General features: G+C 36.2%; 2 protein-coding genes across 3 annotated transcripts in view; one reads left to right on the forward strand and one right to left on the reverse strand.

Annotated features, from left to right (window-relative positions):
- Positions 1–21,836, forward strand: part of PHTF2 (putative homeodomain transcription factor 2) — a 114,072-nt gene that overhangs the window by 13,581 nt on the left and 78,655 nt on the right. For both annotated transcript variants that reach the window (XM_055301180.1, XM_055301181.1), the window contains exon 2: positions 13,964–14,043. In XM_055301180.1, the coding sequence (XP_055157155.1) occupies positions 13,999–14,043 (45 nt within the window). In that variant the 5' untranslated portion in view covers positions 13,964–13,998. The remainder of the gene's footprint in view (positions 1–13,963; positions 14,044–21,836) is intronic.
- LOC129494327 (60S ribosomal protein L31-like) lies at positions 8,044–8,449 on the reverse strand. Its single transcript, XM_055301182.1, has one exon. The coding sequence runs from the start codon at positions 8,447–8,449 to the stop codon at positions 8,075–8,077; it is 375 nt and encodes a 124-aa protein (XP_055157157.1). The 3' UTR covers positions 8,044–8,074.

Below are 21,836 nucleotides of genomic sequence, written 5' to 3' on the forward strand. Positions count from 1 at the left end.
CTTAGATATTTATAATGCACATAAGAAGGTCTGAGAAGTCCTTAAGTCAGGAAACTTTTATCTGACTTTTTCTAAACTAGTAGATTTAGGGGATAGGTTAGGCTGCAGGTGTAACATACATACATGGTATTTAAACTAAGGTGCCTGAAGTGAGCATCAAGGAACTGAGTAAAGCCAGAGAAGATGTCCAAGCACTGAGCTCAGGGAGAAGAAGAGCGCCAGCAAAGAAACTGAGGAGTAGCCAGATGGTTAGGAGCAAACCCAAGAGAGATTTACTAGAAGCTCAGCAAATAAAGTGTTCCAGGAGGAAGGAACATAATTGCATCATATACTGCAGGTAGGTTGAGTACAATGAACAACTGAGACTTGACCATTGGATTTAGCAACTAGAAGTCATTGGTATCCTTAAAGAGAGTTTTCGGTAAAGTGTGGGGAGTGAAGGCATAGTTGGATTGAAGACAGAAGGTGGAGAAATTAAAAGAGGTAGCAAAACTTTGCTGTGACAGAGAGAAGAGAAATGCAATAGTTGCAGTTATTGAATACCTTCTGTCATCTTTTATTGTTGAAAAGATAAGGCAAAAATGAAAAGAGCAAACTATGTAGTTGAGCTCATGATTCTGGTCTAACTGGTAGTTGTAGCAGGTTTATAAAGTACTTTTCTCTGTGGTATGGATTTGAATGGGCTAAAAATTGAAGTATTGGTTTCCTGATTTATAGAAAATTCCCTCAGATTAGAAGAGCACTGTAATTTTAGTGGCTGTTAAAGCGTGTAGCATTCTTGAATTTCCAGGCAGTTTAGGCCACTTGGCTTAGTAGTTAGTAGCAATATGGAGCAAAGCCCCCAAATTTTGTTTTTATTAATCCTGAATTGATGATGTGGACATATTAATATTGGCATCACATAAAATAGTGAGATTTGTTGACTAGCAATATGTTCATCATTTTAAAAATGACTTCATTTCCAACAATCGTTGAAAGAAACATCAGTAAACATTAAGTATTCTGATACATGTAAAGCCATACATGTTAGTTTTAAATTGGCCACTGCAACTATAAGACCAGAAAACCCAGGGAACATAATTTGGTTCTCATTTCGACTTTACCATTAACCCTCCATCTACCTTCTTAGAACTAAGTCCAGTCCCTAAGTCCTATTACAATTGATTCTTGTTACTCATGGTAGTTGTGTTCTATAAGGTGGCAGCAAACACTGAATTAGTGAACATTGAAGCATAGGTCCTAGAAGAAATACCGGATTAAGTTCCTGTAAGCCACTGGTCACATTTTCATCAACTGATCAATGCATAACCTTGTTTCATATGTATTACTGTTTAAAGACATTTATGGTTTATTGTTGGTTTATTAACGTTGAATTCATGACCAGCAGTACTAGAACTCATATGTAAATGAAAACTTATCTAACATACATTTTCTTCATAAGCTATTTCAAGGCCTTTTAAAAAATTTTTGTTTATAGTTCAGTTAACATATACTGTATTATTAATTTCAGAGGTAGAATTTAGTGATTCATCAGTTGCATATAACACCCAGTGCTCATTACATCAAGTGCCCTCCTTAATGCCCGCCACCCAATTATCTCTTCCCCGCACCCCTCTCTCTTCCAGAAACTCTGTTTTCTAGAGTTCAGCATCTCTCATCGTTTGCCTCCCTCTCAGTTTTCATCTTATTTTTCTTTCCCTTCCCCTATGCTCATCTATTTTGTTTCACATATGAGGGAAATCATATGGTATGTGTCTCTCTCTGACTAACTTATTTTGCTTAGCATAATACCCTTTCGTTCCATCCATGTCGTTGCAATGGGAAAATTTCATTCCTTTTTTTTTTTTTTAAAGATTTTATTTATTTATTCATGAGAGACACCGGGAGAGAGGCAGAGGCACAGGCAGAGGGAGAGGCAGCCTCCTTGCAGGGATCCCAATGTAGAACTTGATACCCTTGGGTCATGCCCTGAGCCAAAGCCTGACACTCAAATGCTGAGCCACCCAGGCATCCCAACATTTCATTCTTTTTGATGGGCTCTTGAGTAGTATTCTATTATGTGTGTGTACACACACACACATACACACACACACCCCACATCTTTATCCATTTATCTGTTTTTTTAATTTTTTAATTTATTTATGATAGTCATATAGAGAGAGAGAGAGAGGCAGAGACATAGGCAGAGGGAGAAGCAGGCTCCATGCACCGGGAGCCCAACGTGGGATTCGATCCCGGGTCTCAGGATCGCGCCCTGGGCCAAAGGCAGGCGCTAAACCGCTGCACCACCCAGGGATCCCTCCATTTATCTGTTGATGGATATCTGGGCTCTTTCCATATTTTGGCTAATTGTGGACATCGCTGCTATAATTATTGGGGTTCATGTGCCCCTTCAGATCGCTGTGTTTGTATCTTTTGGATAAATATCTAGTAGTGCAATTGCTGGGTTGTAGAGTAGTTCTATTTTTAACTTTTTGAAGAACCTCTATACTATTTTACAGAGTGACTGTACCAGTTTGCATTTCCAGCAAGTGTGTAAGAGGAATGCCCTTTCTCCACATCCTCATCAACATATGTTGTTCCCTGAGTTGGTAATTTTAGCCATTTTGACGGGTGTGAGGTGGTATCTCATTGTGATTTTGATTTGTATTTCCCTGATGCCAAATGGTATTGAGCATTTTTAATGTGTTTGTTAGCCATTTATATGATATGTTTTCTTTGGAGAAATGACTGTTCGTGTCTTCTGCCCATTTCTTGACTCAGTTTTTTTGTTTTTTGGAGTTTGATAAGTTTGATATTGAGTTTGATAAGTTCTTCCTAGGTTTTGGATACTAGCCTTTTATCTAATGTATCATTTGCAGATATCTTTCCCATTCTGTAGATTGTTTTTTAGTTGTTCCAACTGTTTCCTTTGCTGTGCAAAAGCTTTTTATCCTGAAGAAGTCCCAGTAGTTCATTTTTGCTTTTGTTTCCCTTGCCTTTGGAGATGTGCTAGAGCAAGAAGTTGCTGCAGCTGAGGTCAAAGAGTTTGCTGCCTGTGTTTTCCTCTCAGAGCCTTCTTGCATTGGGAACACTAGACAGCACTTCAGCACTACCCTTGGGAGCCATTTTGAACAAAAAAATCAGCGACAAAAAGCAAAAATTGAAAATTTGTCACAAAATAGACCACAAAAAGGAACTTACTTATAGTATGAAAGCTGTCCTAAGAAGACAGAGCATCATCTTGTTTGACCTCAGCTGGAAATCTGCTGGAAATCAGCCTTCTCAAGCTTTTTGCTACTCTGTGGATGTCTGGAAATGATTAGGAAAGTACTATGAGTATTGATCTTGAGCTTACAAATTAAAAACTAGATAGCAGGCAAGTTTGCATAGAGCAGAATTTGTGAATAATGAAGATTATGTTAGGTAAGAGGTGTTTAATCCAATATATTAAATGAATATCTTGGAAGATATTTACATAATCAAATCATATTTAAGAATAGTAGGATTCCAATTTACTGAAACTATAACTATTTGGAAATTGAAATCTAAAACTTGGTAGAGGCGCCTGGATGGCTCGGTGGTTGAGCGTTTGCCTTTGGCTCAGATTTTGATCCCGGGGTCTTGGGGTTGAGTCCCGCATCTGGCTCTCCACCAGGAGCCTGCTTTTCCCTCTGCCTATGTCTCTGCCTCTCTCTCTGGGTCTCTCATGAACAAGTAAATAAAATCTTAAAAATTAAAATTTATTGTAATCTTTTCAAAGTTCTACTGATATTTGTCTTAAGAGTATAAGTCTGGTATCAATTCCATGGTGTGTGTTTTTCCCACACCACCAAGTAATTCTCCAGCTTCAGCTGGGTGTCCCGTAATTCAGCTTAATTCTGACATTATCACATCCTACCACTTAAGGGCTAGGTCCCACAAGACTGCTACCCTCCCCCATGCCAGTCACAAGTCCAAGTTATTACCAAGACCTCTGACCTACCTATAGATTGGAGGTTCCCATGACCCCCTCCTGGAATTCAGTTAATTTGCTAGAGAATCTCACAATACTCAGAGAAACATTTTACTTACTAGATTACTAGTTTTTTTGTTTGTTTGTTTGTTTGTTTTTTTACAAAAAGATACAACTTAGGAACAGACAGATATAAGAGATACATAGGATATGATATGGGGAAAGAGCACAGAGCTTCCATGCTGTCTGAACATACCACTGTCCCCAAATCTCCACATTTTCACCAACCTGAAAGCTCTTTGAATCATGTACTTTTGAGTTTTTATGGAGGTTTAATTACATAGGCATGATTGATTAAATCATCAACCATTGGTGATTGAGCTCAATCTCCAGCTGCTCTCTGCTTGCAGGAAGGTTGGGGGAAAGTAGAGAGTAATTGAAATGATGTTCCAACTTTCCACTGGCAAGCAGTACTCTTGTTTAGGTACTTTCTGAAAGTTACCTCATTATAACAAAAGACACCACTACCACTCTCACTGTGGAAAATTTAAAGGGTTTCAGGAGCTCTGGGCCAGTAGTAGGAACAAAAGCCAAATATGCAGATGTTTTTCATAGATACAGTAGTGTGAATGTAATTTTTCATCCTTATGATTTTCTTTTTTTTTTAAGATTTTTTTTACTTATTTATTTATTCATAGAGACACACTCAGAGAGAGAGAGAAGAGGCAGAGACACAGGCAGAGGGAGAAGCAGGCTCCATGCCGGGAGCCCAACGTGGGACTCGATCCTGGGTCTCCAGGATCACACCCTGGGCCGCAGGCGGCACTAAACCACTGCGCCACTGGGGCTGCCCATCCTTATGATTTCCTTAATCATATTTTCTTTTCTCTAGCTTCTTTTACTATAGGAATACAAGATATAATAAATGCAACATACGAATTTGTAATCCGTTGTTTATGTTATCGTTAAGGCTTCCAGCCAACAACAGGCTATTTGTAGTTAAGTGTTGGAGAAGTGAGAAAAGTGAGAATTGTGGATTTTCAACTTTGTGGAGCATGGGGATCTGTGGTGCAACCCCTTTTTATTCAAGTGTTTTATGTTTCTTACTATGAATTGAAATACCACAAACAGATGGTTATACAAAGTTTAGGAAAAATACAGCCCTAGAACACCATCCCCACATTTTCCCTTTCCGAGGCAAATACTTTCAACTTTTTTAGTTGATAAATTTTATTTACCTATCTTTGTAGAGATACATATATGACTTTGTCATCTACAGGAGCATGGAGAAATAGTCACTCAGTGGTATGCAGTGAGAATGTGGATCTGCCGCTTCATAGCTTTCAACTAGACCTCTTTTGTAGATCCCACCTTTACTTCTACTTCAGTGGAACCTGTGCCACAGTCTTTGAAGCTTTTGTTGGTTTTTATTATGTAAATTGGGTTGATACTCTCTTTTGTCCACTATTGTCTACTGCTGTCTTATATCTGCTAGATCAGTTACCAGTCATATATCTTATTTCAAGCTTCATTTTTATTTTTGTTTTCTCTCTATTCTCCCTGTCCTTATATGTACATGCGTCTGCTCTAGTTTCAGTTATATATTGTAAAGGAGTAGAATTAGATGCCTGTGTTTAGTCTGCTTTTTTTTCCTTGCTAGTTTGAAATACTTAAATCTAAAATAACTCTTTAAGTAATGAAGTTACTTGAACACCACTGCTTATATCTCATAATTTAATTTCTTAAAGATCATGGCCTAGAAGAATCCAATATGATTTGTCAGATAGATCAGAACAGGGAGAAAATTATTTTAGACAGAGGAAATATGACAGGGACTAGAAGGCAAGCATGAAAATGGTACAGTCAGAAGCCCAAATGGCTAGATTATAGGATGTGTATTTGGATGGCAGATTGGAGAGGGTAGGTGAGAGGTCTTATGTGGAAGAAGATAAAGATGTTGGATGCTGCTGATTGTAAAGGTGATAAACCTGTGATTGGGTTGTAAACAAAAAAATGATATTTTGTCTGGTTAAACTATTTTCTTAGGCAATGGGAAATCATTAGATAATTTTAAGGAGAAGATAGATATGATGAGATCAGGAGTTTACAAAGTGAAGGAGTAGTAGTAAGAGACTGTTAGAGTAGTTCTGGTAATAGATGATGTGGACTTGCACCAGGTCTGGTAGTGGACCACGGAGGGGTTATATGAAAAATGTTTTGACAGTATGACAAATAGACTATATTAATTTATTCCTTAATACTTACTAGTTACTATCTGCCAGTTATCAAACAGGTGGTGGTGGGAAAGGGAAAGAGACAAGAAAGATTCTAGGGTTCCGTTCTTGAGTAGATAGTAAAAGAGGAGTTGATTTGAGGAGGGAAAATGCATTTTAGTTGTTTTTTTTTTTCCCTTGGAGGTACTTGTAACAGGTTCATAGAAGAGCTTAATTTATGGTCCTATAGTTTCTGTTTAGTATTTTGAATTTATAAGAAGTGAAACTGGGTGTCTTCCCTTTACTTCCTCTGTTAGGAATAACAGAAGTAAAAGTGCAGATGTTGAGTTTTTTTAAAAAAAAAAATTCAATTGAGTGATTTTAAAGAGTCATTTGGTTTTATTCAGTGATTCATGAATTGGGCAGTGTCCCATCTAGCAAACAGTAAAGAGTTCCAAAGAGCTGAACAAAATGGAAGACTTTTATAGGCAGAAGGAGCAGAGACAGGGAAAGAGCAGATTATTTTATCGTCCTTTGGGAGATAGAAGGGGTCTGTTAAGCAGATAACCTCACTAGTGCTGACTAGGAAATTCCAGATTCACTGGTTTAAGATTACATTCTTGGGAGGGGTTGAAGTTGCAGTGAGTTAGGTATTAAAGCCTTGGTTTGTTGACATGGGACTTAGCACAAGTGACTCGATTTTGAGTTTGTTGTCTTTTTTTATTGTTAACATTTTACAACTCTTTCTTAGAATATTTAAATTTTATTTTTCAGTTGAGTCAGTAACTTAAAAGATTACTTTTAGTACTTAAAACATAAATATTAAAAAAGTAAATGTAGGAATTTTGAGTAAAAATGAAGTAGGAATTCAGTTAGTGTTTTTTAATCTCTACATAAAATCATTTTTAAGATCTATTATGTCTTTAAGTTATTTGAATATCATTTAGTGCTCTATTATTTTGATAAAGAGTACCTGAACCACTTATTCAGTTAATGTTTCTATTAGAGGCCAGTAATAACATATCCATATTTGAATGGAGCCTGATTTGTTGAGGGTAAAAATTTCTTGGGAGTAAATGAGGAAGTTAAACCATTTAAATGGATTATAATTATTTGATTTTTCCAAGCGACACAACAGTCAAATAAAAATATTAAGTACTTAAAAAAAGCACAAAAGAATGCTTAACAAGTTACTAGTAGAGATGTTGTGGATATATGTTAAAGTTAAGAACCCTGAAACTTACAAAGTTGCATTAAAGGACATAACCAGGTGGATTGGTTGTACCCATCAGAAAGTTCATGGAGGGCTTTGTGGGTAGTGTTAAAATTATAAATCTAGAGATTCTCTTAGATTTCACAATAACTCAAAATGCTTTTATACATATAGCTTTAAGAGAAGTTACTTGCCTATAATTTTCCTGCTTAGATTAGATTTTATCCTCTCACTCAAAATATACAGACTATGCATTGGTTCCATGCAGGAAAATAAAAATTGTAGATAAATATTCTTTTTATGAACTGACTGGTATAAGAGGAAATGCTCTTTTTGTTACACCTCATTTTGCATTTCATTTTTCTATCTTAAGATTGAAAACAACTTTAAACATACAGTGTGTGGTATTTATTCTTCACAACATTTCCATGAAATCATATCTTTATTCCAGCTTAAAAAACTTTCCAAGAATTGTAACAATTTAGAGGTCACATGATTAGAAAGTAGCAGCCTTGGTACTAGTAGATTTCCTTCTGCCCATTACCTGTTCCCTCTACCAGGGTTTCACTGTTTTCAGTATCAGTATAAAAGTTTTGATTTGAACCTTAGTATTTATTACCTTTTAAGGGCATAAGAGCTTTGTCCTGGTTTCTATTCTTTCTTTTCTTTCTTTTTTTTTTTTTTTGTTTTATACCTTAATTTGACAATCAGCGATTAGTTCTCATCCACATTAACAGTCTGTAGATTTTTGAAAGTGGTGACAGGTATGTAGGTAACCAGCGTGTAGAGCTTGTTTAGTGAATCTTCATCCTCATTACATTTTCTAGATACCTGCACATGGATACAATATGGGGAATTCCTTATTCCTTTGGCCCAGACAGCTTTGTTGAGCCTGGTATCAATGCACACATCTGGAGTTCCCATCTCCTTCATGCAAATTTCTAGATCTCTGAGTGCCCAAGGGACACGCTTCTTGAAACCCACTCCACAGATACGTTTGTGAATGTTGATGGTGTATTCTCTGGTCACTGCCTCGTTGATGGCAGAATGGGCTTCCCTCTTCTCGCCACCCTTCTTTGCGGGAGCCATTTTGCTAGGCCCTAGTTGGAAAGGACTTGTTCCTAGTTTCTGAAGTCAAAAAATCACTTATTTTAGCTGTGGAGGAAGCAACTGAGTTATATTTAATTTTAACATTTAGAACATGGCAGATTTGACTTTAACTCCTTTTCATTGTACTTTTAAAATCTACAAATAGTTATACACTGTTTGATTGAGTGACATGTCAGTAAACAGACTGGCCATGTTTATTATACTTCACAACATTTTTACCTCTTACTGTGAGGAAAGAGTATGTTTTTGTGTTTATGTGCATGTCGTGGTGGTATAGGAGTTGGAACCAGTAGAATTTTCAGTTCTGGTCCTTAAATTGATTCATGTGTGAGGGTGTTTTGGTTAGCAGTTTTTATTTTTAAAGACTTGATTTATTTGACATAGAAAAAGAGTGCACACCAGTAGACAGAGTGGTGAGCAGAGAGAGAGAGAGAGAGGGAAAAGCATGCTCCCCACTGAGCAGAGAGCCTGCCATGGAGCTCAGTCCTAGGACCCTGGGATCATGACCTGAACCGAAGGCAGACACTCTACTGACTGAGCCACCCAGGCGCCCCTGGTTAGCAATTTTTAAATTTGGTTTGTGAACATTGTGTTTAATATATACAGAAGAGCAATAGGAGAATTCAGAGATAAGACATTGAACTGCTCTGAAACAATTTATGAATGGAATGGGGGCACATATCAACAAGTACATAAAAAACAATATGTTCATTATTGGGAACACAGAACAGGATGATGAACAGTCTTTAGTGGAGGAATTTGGGAGAAACTTGTAGGATGATGAACAGTCTTTAGTGGAGGAATTTGGGAGAAACTTGTAGAGAAAGTAGAATTTAGGAGGCCTTCTGGAAATCCTCCTTGTTTTGGAAAGAGAGGTGTTAATTTTGGCACAGAGGTAGAAAAGTGTAAGAAATGCAGCGTGGTTGAAACAGGATATATGAGAAGATGGTAGCAGTAATATTGGTAAGTAGGTTAGGGTGAGATTTTAGATGGTCTGAATATAATTCTAAAGGGTAATGGGTCTGAATAGTTTTCTAAAGGCAGCAGGGAGTGATGTAAGTTTGTTGAAAAGAATAATACTGAGATCAGGGCCTAAGGAGATTTCTATAAACTACCTTTTAAAAATAACACGTGTTCCATTTTGTCTAAAAGTTTCTGCTATGTTAAGTTCTGTGCACATAACATTGATTTAACTTATAGTAGTGTTTTGGGGTGAATTAGTAAAGAAATTCAGAGAAATTGCTGTATGTTATTGGAATTGTTAGTTGTGTAGCCTTTATTGAGCTGTGGAATGTTTGGCTAGATGGTATATGTGAGAAACTAAGGCCCAGAGAACTCAGAAACTTACTCAAAAGCACATAGCATTTAGGGACGCCTGGGTGGCTCAGAGGTTGAGCACCTGTCTTTGGCTCAGAGCATGATCCCAGGGTCTGGGATCAAGTCCCACATCAGGCTCCTTGCGGCAGAGGGGAGGGTCTGCTTCTCCTTCTGCCTGTGTCTCTCATGAATGAATATATAAAATCTTAAAAAAAAAAAAAGTACATAACATGTAGCGTCAGAACTTGGATCTAGAACCCAGTTCTCCTGATGCTTAGTCATCACTTTTTCTCTGCTCTACTTCCTCTACTGCATATTATAATGTACTAGGTACTTAGAAACATGAAGGAGGAAAGATGCCTCTCTTTTTCCTTTAGTGTGTTTATATAATCAAATCATGCATGGCCATAGTGCTTTTCTTTCTTTTTTTTTTTTTTTTTTTTTTAAGATTTCATTTATTCATTCATGAGAGACAGGAGGAGAGAGGAAGAGACACAGGCAGAGGGAGAAGCAGGCTCCATGCAGGGAGCCTGACATGGGCCTCAACCCCAGATCCCCAGGATCACACCCTGGGCTGAAGGCAGCGCTAAACCTCTGAGCCACCCGGGCTGCCCTAGCTCTTCATTTTTATTTAAATACCAGATTTCTTAGTACAATCATTGCTGGAAGAGACTCAGACTTTAACACTTTCTGTCCAAGTGCACACTTGTAAGAAGCTTCATCTTAGGGTAAGTAGGATTTGAACTGACTTAAGAGAATGGATGAGAGGAGAAAAGGAATGAGAATAACAGCACAAGCCAAGTGCTGGGGACAGGCAAAAGTTGCTTCCAAGTGTAGTGAAAGTCGTGCTAGAACAGAAATTTGTTTCAGAATAATGAGAGAAGTTCATTGTAATATGTAGTGTTTGATAGATTGACTTTTTCCTAACATAGGAAATGATTAAAAACCTGACCATTTCTTTGTTTATAAAGAATACCCCTGGGCTTTAATATATTTGATAGTGAGATTTTATAAAGTCAGACTTAATGTAAGATCTCTTCAGAGTCCCCTTTTTCCTCCACCCAGGCTTTGACATCATAAATACATTTTATGTGGTCTTTGACGTAGTAAAATGTAATTTCAGATGTTTTGACAAGGTATAATGATTAAAGCGGTGTTAAGGAGAGAATTAGCTCAGAGTAATTGTTTATACCGAGATTTAAATATTATGCCTGCTGTTAGCTCTGTGGTTTTATAATTGGATTTTTTCTATATCTTAATACCTATCCTTCTATCAGATCAGTTGATCAGAAAAGATTAAGATCCTCAGTTCAAGGTACTCAGTAAGCTTTCTATGCTACTTTTTTTCCTGTAAATTAACTTTAATGTCATAATTTAGCATTAAAATAGTTAGCTTGATAACTGTCATGATAATAGAGACTGTAAACCTGTATTCCTGGACTCTCAGAATCAAAGACATTTGAAGGGCTTTAGAAATAATATTAATTATTCATGAAATCATTTGTTGACTTATTCTTTGTTATTTATATTCATGTGAAATTTGGTTGCCTTTGAGTATACTTTATCAGATGTCTGATTCAGAAATCCATCTCAGCATGCTGTAAAACCTGTTTTAAAAATAGGTACGAGCCACTTGTGTCACTGAAAGGTTGTTGACACAATGGAAAAACTATTAAATGAGTTTGCAGAGCAAACCTTGCCATTACTGAAGAAGGGCTTGTGTTTTTTTTTTTTAAACAGAATTGTTATTTCTGTAGATCGAAATAAATATAAATAAAATGTTTATAACATTTCATATACCTTGTGCCCTGTTAAAATTTTTCAGAATTTATTTCTAAATGTTAGCTAGGTATAAACCAAAGTATATTTGAAAATTATCTTTTGGATCATTTTATTTGAAGGAGTCAGTGTTTTCCTCACTTTCATTGAAGCTTTTAAAAAAATTATTAGTACTTACATACCCACTTAAATATTCTTCAAATATATTAAATATCTCATATATTTAATAGATGGACTGAATAAAAAAATCCTTTCACATTTTCACATTTTGTATATGAAATGCACACACATTATTTACACTCTTGGGGAATTAAAAGAGAGAATCTTCATTTTGTTTGATAATCTGGATTTTTGTCAGTAAAGATTGGGTGAAGTGAAAGGAGAGTAAAAGTGGAAAGTTGATAATTCTTATAGTTTTTATACCGTTTTTTTTTTTCTAGTTTGCATTTGGCAAGGGTTAGGGGCAGGAGAGGGGAGAAGGAGAGTTCTAACCAGTTTGGAAAACATGTGTCTTGACAGTCTTTTGTCTCAACAAATATAATGAAGGTGTAATGTTAGAATGGATAGTCCTATAGCAGAATCAATGGAAAAAACTTCTGGGATGAATTGTGTTAAAGCTGATGAATTATCCCCAGAAATCTCCAGGACAGAAGAAGAACCAAAACGGGAGATTTTAAGATCAGTAAGAGAAAGCTTCCCCCAAACCCCTGGTGGGAGAAATTAATAGTAGCCACACCTGACTAAGAAACTTCAGTGGAGGTGAACTTTGAAATCTCTAAATACTCCATGTGCATATAGTTGGGAATTGACATTGTGATTTTATGATAGTCTAGTAGCTATTTTTATTTTAAATGTCAATAAAAACTGATTGTATGTATTCCTTTTCTAAACCATTTTCCATGTTTTAAAAAGGAAATACAAATACTTCCCAGTTCCTGGCTTGCAGAATTTTTAAATTAATAATAAAAATAGTTATAGTTGAACAGCTGCTGTATACCCTGGACTGTGCTAGACATTTTATGAATATTACTTGATCAGTGGCAAAATCCCTCCAGGGAATGAATAGGTAGTTATTCCTGTTGTACAACTGAAAGAAGCTGAGGTTAGAGAGATTAAGTTACTGCTTCAAAATTACATACTAGGTAGTATTTGAATCCAGGTCTTTTGACTCTATGCTCCTCCTATGACAAATGCCAGGGCATTTGTCAGGATTTTCAAAACCTAGTTTACTTGAATTTGGTCAGTTAAAGACAGAATTATTATCTTAGGAAAGCTAATAAAATAATCCAGCTCATCAGTGTCAAAAAATACAGGTATCGAATAAATACTGCCTTAAATTTTATTTAGAGATTGATCATTTGAACATTTGACTTTCCTGATGGTAATTTTCTTATATTTGAAGCCTAATGTGCTCCGAAGAATGATTTATAAACCTCCAGTATTTTGTTGACTCTGGGCAAAGTCTGGAGTGGTAGCATCTGTACAGTCGCAGATCTCCACGTGCTAGGATCAGCTTTGCTGTGGTGTGTTGCTCCCTGAAATCCTCTGTGGCCTTGGATGATCCTGGTTTGTAATGAGTTCTGGGGCAAGTATCTGCGTTTGAACCTGTTTAGGCTCATCCTTAACACCATACCAGAGGCGCCCTCCATGCCAGCCTGGTCTTATGACTAGAGCAGTATTCCAGAGTTAACTGGAATTCATTTTCTCCAGGGCTCAGGAACCATTAAGTTTAGTATCCAGAACTGTTTTAGGCAAACACGAACAAGATGCTTATGAAATGGTCTGTGGTAAATTTCTAAGTATTAGCAAACTGTGATATCTGGGAAGTGTGTAATATTAATTATTCCTGTGTAATTAAGTCTAATCTTGGTTTAGTATTTAACATAAATTAAGTTTCTCCAGTTATTTGATTTTAGTTCAAATTGGTGTTTACTGAGTACCAGAGAACATTAAATAGGATTATAAATTTTGGCGTCTTTATCCAGCAATCCTTTAGCAACAGTAATTGGCATTAATTCCCAGATAGGAACTATAGCAAAACCGGTCTGTTACTGAGTGAATGAATTGATTTCTGTCATATGTGAATTTATAAAGGAAGAATTTCCAGTAGAACCTGGGAAATTCAGAAATTTATTTAAAAGGCTTATTTTTAAAAATCCATCTTGTTAGAAAATTAAAGTGCTATGTTCACATAGAAAGATCCTTTTATTATGGCAACTGATTTTTGTTTACTTAAGAAGAACCTGTTGCTAAAATAGTAATGAGGAAGGGTGTAATATAAGTATAGTCATACACCCCTTGCTCTGCAAGTAACCAGAGTGCTATGTACGCATGTTGTTCAGTCTCCTTCTGGAAGGTGGAAGTAAAGTCGTCCGTATGTTTTTCTCTCTTGCACAGCCTAAAATGACGAATGTGTGATTTCAGTGGAATAAATGGCGTCCAAAGTCACAGATGCTATAGTCTGGTATCAAAAGAAGGTAAGTTGATAGTCAAGGCTTTCAACTTTTTAAATATTCTTACTCTAAAAATGCATAGTTTTTCTTTTGATGCTGTGGAGTTGTGTCACATATTACCTGAAGTAATGACAAATAGATTTCAGGATCTTTTGAGTGTAAGGGGAGCATTTTGGTTTTCCTTCTGCTAATTTTATTTCTAAAGAAGCTAAAAAGATGACACTTATCAATGGTTTTTCTTCACTTTTTACTCCACATTATTAAAGTTAATTAAAGTGGCTAGATTAATTATTTTTAGCTATAATATAAGCCAAATTTCCATGATTTTGAATATAACTAGTATTTTATAAAAACATTAAATTTTTCTTGTATTAATTTCTTTTGCAGCTAAGATTAGCAGAGCTATTATAATTTTCAACTGTTTTATTTTAGGAAACTATAGTCTTAATCTGTTTCTTCTAAGGTGCAATTCAACAGTTGAATCTTTTCAGTAAAATAAGCCTTTGAGGACTACATTTTTCAAACCAAAATATTAAAATGTTTATTTTGATGTTTTAGGATTAGTTGTCATAACTACTTAACTAGCTGTGTCATCCTATACGTTTCAAAATAAAGTTTACCCAAGTAATTTTTTATGAAGTGAAAGAATAAATGCCTTTTTTCAAAATATAGTAAAGCATTTACTGTATTTGTACAGGAGCATTTACTCCTGAAGAGTGTTGTTTACACTCTTTAAAATTTATGTTGTACATCTGGTTTTTTAGGTTTTTAGCGTATACAGTGAATTATGTTTGTTTTCATGCTTTAAAACATTTTTGGTGCCTTATTCTTCAGGCTCTAGTAACAAAACATAATTATATATTGAAAGCTTTTCTCATATGGGATAAAATCAGACAATTTGTAAATTTAATTGAATTGGAAATGGTAATTAGGGTGCTTTAAAAGTTAAAGAAACCTAAGAATACAGTCCATCTTTGTGTTATTTCTTTTCTGTGTAGAATATACCACAGATGTACACTATCATGTTACATGGAACGTACTGAATCAGAAGTACCAATGTTGATCATACTATTAATTTAGTCTTTTGTAGTTCTATATTGGTGTCATCTTTGCCTTTAACCTCCACTCAACTTTAAAGTGAATTAAATAAAACTAAATTTTTTTTATTTCCTTCATAGGTCTTTGAAAGCTTTCCTCTTAACGTCTACTTAAGAGATTTAGTAATGTTTATTAAACATTTTATCTATGTGACTTTTTATGTTAAACATTTCAAACTTCACTGAAGATCATTTGTAGAATGTACTAGTTTGACTTTTCTTGGTAACAGAAGGTTTGAAATATTACACTTACATTCAGTTAGCACACTAATACCCTTCTTATTGGAGGGTCATTTACCTAGTAGCTTTGGATATGTGCAACCAAAAAATTCTCCAGAGCAACCATCACAGATGTCACAAATTGTATCTAGCAAATGTAATCACACATTTTATGTTAGTGAGCCACCAGAACCATTAACCAGATTTTATTTGTTCTATTTTTAAATTTTGCTTTTATATTTAATTTTCTTGAAGAAATACATGTGAATACTTTGAAAGATGAGTGTTTCAAGGCCTATTTAAAAAAAAATAGCAGTACTCATATTACCTTTCTCTATCCTTATGCAACTTCTGAGTTCTCCCCAGAGGCAATTAAATTCTCTATAGCTTAAACCAAAGTTCTACTACTCCTCATCCTTGGTAGGGAATGAGGAAGGATGAGTTGCAAATGTTAGGTGTGAAGTTTTGGTTCATAATTACTTTTGGGGGAATGCTGACATTTGTGGGTTAGAAATCAAAGATACTAAATGGCACGCGATACTCTAAACTAGGGTTGGCAGACTTCTATAAAGAGCCATATAGTAAATATTTTAGGCTTTGAGGGCCATAAGGTTTCTGTGACAGCTACTCAGTTCTGCTGTCGTATAGTACAAAAGCAGCCATAGATTGTATGTAAGAATGAAATGAATGGGGATGGCCGTGTTCTAATAGAATAATTTACAAAAACAGGCAGTGGGCTAGATGCGGCCCAGAGGTCTTAGTGTGCTTATCTGTGCTCTATCATAGTCCCAGACAACAAAGAATTGCCCTGCTCAAAATGCAGTGGTGCCTTGTTAAATTATATTGTTTGGTTTTTTTAATGGTATTTACTTCATGTTTTTAAACCTTGCTTTTTTATTATTTCATTATAGATGTTACTTCTTGATTTCTGACTGTATGATAAGGATTTAGCTTTATTAATGAGTTACACCCCCCCCAACCTTGTTTCCCCCAATCCTCCCAGGAACAACAAATTTTGGTGAAATCAATATACAGGACTTCTATTTGTATATGCATTGTAGAGTTGGGTCATATACTATGATATTTCCTGTCTGTGCTACTTTTTTCCTGTTTCGCTTGATTTTCCTAATTCTCCAAAGTCTCTGATAAAACTGTAGAACTCCTTTAGTTGTACTCTATCGCATTCCAGTATTCCAGTAGTTCCTTTTCTCCCTTGGGAATGGCCTCCTAGAACTCTCTGCCCTTCTGCTCCATGCTGGGGGAACTGGCCTCATGTTACACCTCTCATCTGCTATCTTGGTATTCCTTTTTATCATCAGCCTGAGAGTTCCTTCAGAGTCACACAAATTTGTTTTTGTTTTTTCTTTTAAAAATATGTTTATTTAAAAAGTCATTTTTTTTAAAGATTTTATTTATTCATTCACAAGAGACACAGAGAAAGAGAGAGAGAGAGGCAGAGACACAGGCAGAGACACAGGCAGAGGGAGAAACAGGCTCTGTGCAGGAAGCCTGACCTGGGACCCGATCCCAGGTCTCCAGGATCACGCCCTGGGCCGAAGGCAGCGCTAAACCACTGAGCCACCCGGGCTGCTCTAAAAAGTCATTTTAGAGGCAGTTATGTTTCAGTGCAAAGAAAGCTTGAGTACTGATGCTGATACTTACTGATTATTTCATTTCTTTGAGTTTCACTTACCACTCTCTACATTAACTAGGTAATGGTTCTCATTTTTTCAGTCATGCATTCCTATGAAATTTCCAAATTCTCAGAATCTTACTTCCAGAAAAGTGTGTATAACACATAAACACAACAAAATTTCACATCTGATTTGAACCTAGGTCTTATATTAAGGTAATTTTTAAGACATTAGTATTTTAAACATTCTTGATTTTGTGACTAATCATTTGATAGTATTTACTTTAGGTACGCCTGGGTGGTTCAGCAGTCAGGCGTCTGCCTTCAGCTCAGGGCATGATTCTGGGATCCAGTCCCGCATCGGGACATTTTCTAATAGCTTTACATTTGTGAACTAATTTAGCATAGGTAAATAATGAAAGAGGAGGTCTGGCTGCACCTGGCTGGCTTAGTCAGTAGAGTATGTGACTCTAGATTTCGAGATTGTAATAAGTTCAAGCCCCAGGCTGAGTGTGGATCCTGCTTAAAAAAAGAAGAGAGAGAGAGAGAAGGTCTGTTTCCTGTTTCTGAACATTGATGGGTGAGGCTCTGCTGCCTGAAGCTGTTGTAGTGACTTCCTCCCATGAGGGGAGCTTGTCAGCAGGCTAAGGATGGCAAAGGTGACTCAGAACCTGAGTTTTTCAGGATTTTTGAGATACAGAATTAACTCTGGAAATGACCTACTTTGGGACTTCTTATTGTGTGAGTTAATAACGCCCTTATTTTTTTTCAGTTACTTGAATTAGAGTTTTATTTCCTTGCAGCTGAAAATGTTCCAAATGATACACAAGAAATGCATTGTAATGGGATATGGTTTCCCATAAGGGCCTCTTTTGCCTCTAGATGGTTGTATTAGTAGATAGGAAATTGAGACCTACCAAGATAGAAGTACCAAGCCTCAGACAGATGGATTTATTACATTTTCTCTTTTAATTTTTTTTCTTGAACCATGTTCTCATACATATCATTAAATCTTTAATGTAATTTTAGGCTACTGTGAGTTATAGCATGTTATGGTTGAAAGAACATTTGTGTTTGATTTTGTTACATCTATTAGCTTGTGATATTGAAGATGTTACTTAATCTCTCAGCCTCAGTTCTGTCTTTTGTAAACTGAGGATAGTCATGTTTCTCCTGTGTTCTTCACAGGGTTGTGAAGGAATAAATCAATTTTAACTATGATTTTTAAAAAGTTTTTCAAAGCAGTTTATGAATTGTTCAGTAAATCTGAAGCATCACTCTTAAAAATAATATGTATTTTATGAGTTGGGATATATTAGATGAGGAATTAGAATGGTTTTCAGTACTGAACAGTTTCTGTAATAACCATGTTTATAGTACAGCTATTCCTCTTTCTGTCCGGCCAAAGAGGTGGCTATATGGCTAAGACAAGACCAGATATAGTACCTCACTCATCTCCTTGGCCACAGTAATTGGCCTAGGTATATCTGATGACCCAACTGTCCTTCTACAAACCTAATTATTTAAGAGTGTAAATAATGGGGTGGGTGGTAGGGGCAGAGGGAGAGGAAAAAAGAGAAACTCAGGTGGAAGCCCAGTGCAGAGCCTGAGGTGGGGCTTAATTTTATGATCCTGAGATCATGGCCTGAGTGGAAATCAAGAGTGGACCGCCCAATCAACTGAGCCACCCAGGTGCCCCTAACCTTTTTATTCTTTTTTTTTTTTTTTAAAGATTTTATTTATTATTCATGAGAGACACAAAGAGTGAGGCAGAGGCAGAGGGAGAAGCAGGCTCCTTATGGTGAGCCTGATGTGGGACTCGATTCCATGACCCTGGGCTCACAACCTGAGCCAAAGGCAGACACTCAACCAGTGAGTCACCTAGGTACCCCTAACCCTTTTGTTCTTAAGTAAAGCTGATGGAAAATACCTTCTTGCCTCTTTCAAGGAGCTAGATGGATGAAAGTCTGCAGCAGCCAGAAGAGAATGAGACAGCACTAGAATGGGTCAGGAGTAGGGAAAAAAGAGACACCACAGGCCAACGTGGTGCTCTAGTTTGTGGATTCACTCCACCCTGATGTTAACTTCACCCCTGAACTTTGAATTGTTTAGGCATATCAGCTAATAAATCCCCCCCTTTTGCTGATGCTAATGTGAATTGGATTTTTTACTTATAAAAGAGTTCTGATTAATGCAAAGGCAATCAATATATATATATATATATATATGTTTCACTGAGGTATAGTCAGAAGACCACAGGATTTTAGGTTTTCAGCTTCATGAATTTTGAGAAACTGGACACCTGTTTGTGTTCAGGACTGTGTCCTGTTTATGAAACAGAACTCAGGTCAAGAAACAGTGTTATCAGCTGTTCAGAGCTTTCCTCCCTGCTTTCAGCCACAGGCTGCCCTCTTTGAGGGTGACCACTGTATGAGGCAGTACATCTTAATGGGTAACACGAACATAGGTTTTGGGGTTGGAAAGCTGAGATTTGAATCCTCGTTCTTGAAAGCCAGTATGATTTCAGACAAGTTGCTTAATGTTTCTGCATTTCACTTTCTTTGTATATATAAATACTATTTTTTGTATTTATTTGAGGATTAATTGATTATATATGTAAAGTATTAAGCAAAGTGCTCCACAGGGTAAGCTTTCAAAAAATATAAGTTATTTCTATTATTATTATTTTGTATTCCCCATACTTCTCAGATGAATTGCTCCCCAAACTTACCAGAGTGCTTTATTTCATGAATTCTAAAAATTCTCATGAGGCTAAAAAAAGATTCTTACTCTTATTTTAAATGAGAAACCTAGAATGTCTAATATTCAGTGCGAGAACAGCGGGTATTTGTTGTTTGCTCTCTAACACTCTTACAGTAAAGTCATGATTAAGTGTAATTTATAAAGCCCAGCTGTCTTCGCTGCAGTCACTGGTCATGTTTTCCATTTCTTCCTTTTTCATGTCTCTTACTTGCCAAAAACAAGACTTGTCCTACCAGAAATAGATTGGTTAGTTACTGAAATATTTGCCTTTTCACTTATAATTTTTCTACCCATTTTAGTTATGAAGTTCTTAATTTTCCACTCTTATCCATTCCCAGGTTGGGTATTTCTAGCATAAATAATTTGAGTTTTAATTTTGTTTACAAGAAAAAAACAACACTGTGCAGCAGTCATGATAGTTTGACTTTGGAGATCATCTAGTTTCTGTTAAACTTTTTGCTTTATAAATAAGAAACCTGATGCCTGTACATCTAATAACTTGATCATAGTCATGAATTAGTAATAAAACTAAAACTCAGGTCTACTGACTTTCAGGTCACTCTTTACTTCTCTACTAAAGTTGCTTTGAAAAATGGACTGAGAAACTCCTATAAAATTTCCTTGTTTAATTTGAGAATTTTTTTTTAAAGATTTTATTTATTTATTGACACAGGGAGAGAGGGGGCAGAGACACAGGCAGAGGGAGAAGCAGGCTCCATGCAGGGAGCCCAATGTGGGACTCGATCCCTGGGTCTCCAGGATCACACTCCAGGCTGCAGGCGGCGCCAAGCCGCTGCGCCACCGGGCCCGCCCCTAATTTGAGAATTTTTTAAAGATGACTTCTGATGTGAACGTGGGGAGGTATACATCTTTTCTTAAAAAGATGGTTAGTATTATATATACATATCTGTAGATTTAGCAGCAGTAATTACAGTGATGATGATAGTACCACCACACATTTAAATAGCATTTATTTTTCAGAATGCTTCCATTTCTGTTTTTATCGTTTCATTTATTCTGACAATGAAATGACTGAACTCAGTGGTTGTAACAAGATTTATGAGAAGTTATATAAGTTTTCTGGGGCTTTCATTACAAAGGACCACAAGCTAGGTTGCTTAAGATAACAGAAATTAATTTTTTTCTCAGTTCTGGAGGCAACAAGTCTAAAATCAAAGTGTCAGCAGGTTTGGTTCCCTCTGTAGGGAGGTGTGAGGGAGAAACTGCCCCGTGAGTCTCTTCTGGCTTCTGGTGAACACAGTCCTTGGTGTTCCTTGGCTTTCTTATGCATCATTCCAATCTCTATCCCCATCTTCATGTTGCCTTTCTTCACTCTTCTTATAAGGACACCAGTCAGTGGATTTAGTTCCACTCTAAATCCAGGATGATCTCATCTTGAGATCCTTAACCAATTACATCTGCAAAGACCCTATTTCCAAATGAGGTCCTGGTCCAAGGTCCTGGGTAGACATGAATTTTTGTGGGATATGCTACAGGAGTGTGTCTAAAGCATATGATTGGTTTAGTGGATTCCATGTGGAGATGTGTAGCTTTATGCCCTTCTGTGTAGCTATATCCTAGACTACCAGTATTGGACTGAGTAAAAGATCAGGATCCTCAATATTTTCTTTATATTCTTAAAAGTTAAGATTAAAATTATTCATTTAGCTACTTTCCTATGTGAAATGTTAAGGAATAAGTTTGTAATAGAATTAGGCACAATTTTCTACATCCAGTTCTTACTAAGTACAGAAATATTTGTGTTCTTTAATTATATGAGGTTTAGTGTCTTAATTATTATAAATTATAATACTATCTTTTCCCTTTAAAAAAAAGCACATGTAAATTACACCACTGTATATATTTCTCAATGTTCTAGTCCTTGAACGTCGTCAGATTTACTTTTTGATAAATTTTTGACTCAAAATACCAGTTGTTTCTATTAGAACCAAACAATATTGTATGTAAAGGTAAACATTTAAATGTTTACAGAATATTAATCTGTGGTTCCAGATATAAAACTGTAAAAGTTGAGTTAAAGTATAAAGTTTTTAAAATTCAAACTCTTACTGAATCAAATGTATGAGAATATATTTTTTTCTATT

Source organism: Nyctereutes procyonoides, unplaced genomic scaffold (genome assembly GCF_905146905.1).
Source record: "Nyctereutes procyonoides isolate TBG_1078 unplaced genomic scaffold, NYPRO_anot_genome, whole genome shotgun sequence".
In the NCBI taxonomy this organism is placed as follows: Eukaryota; Metazoa; Chordata; class Mammalia; order Carnivora; family Canidae; genus Nyctereutes; species Nyctereutes procyonoides.

Bases quoted from the DNA above. Each gene is read 5' to 3' on its own strand.
- LOC129494327 (XM_055301182.1), bottom strand. From the start codon at position 8,449: ATGGCTCCCGCAAAGAAGGGTGGCGAGAAGAGGGAAGCCCATTCTGCC.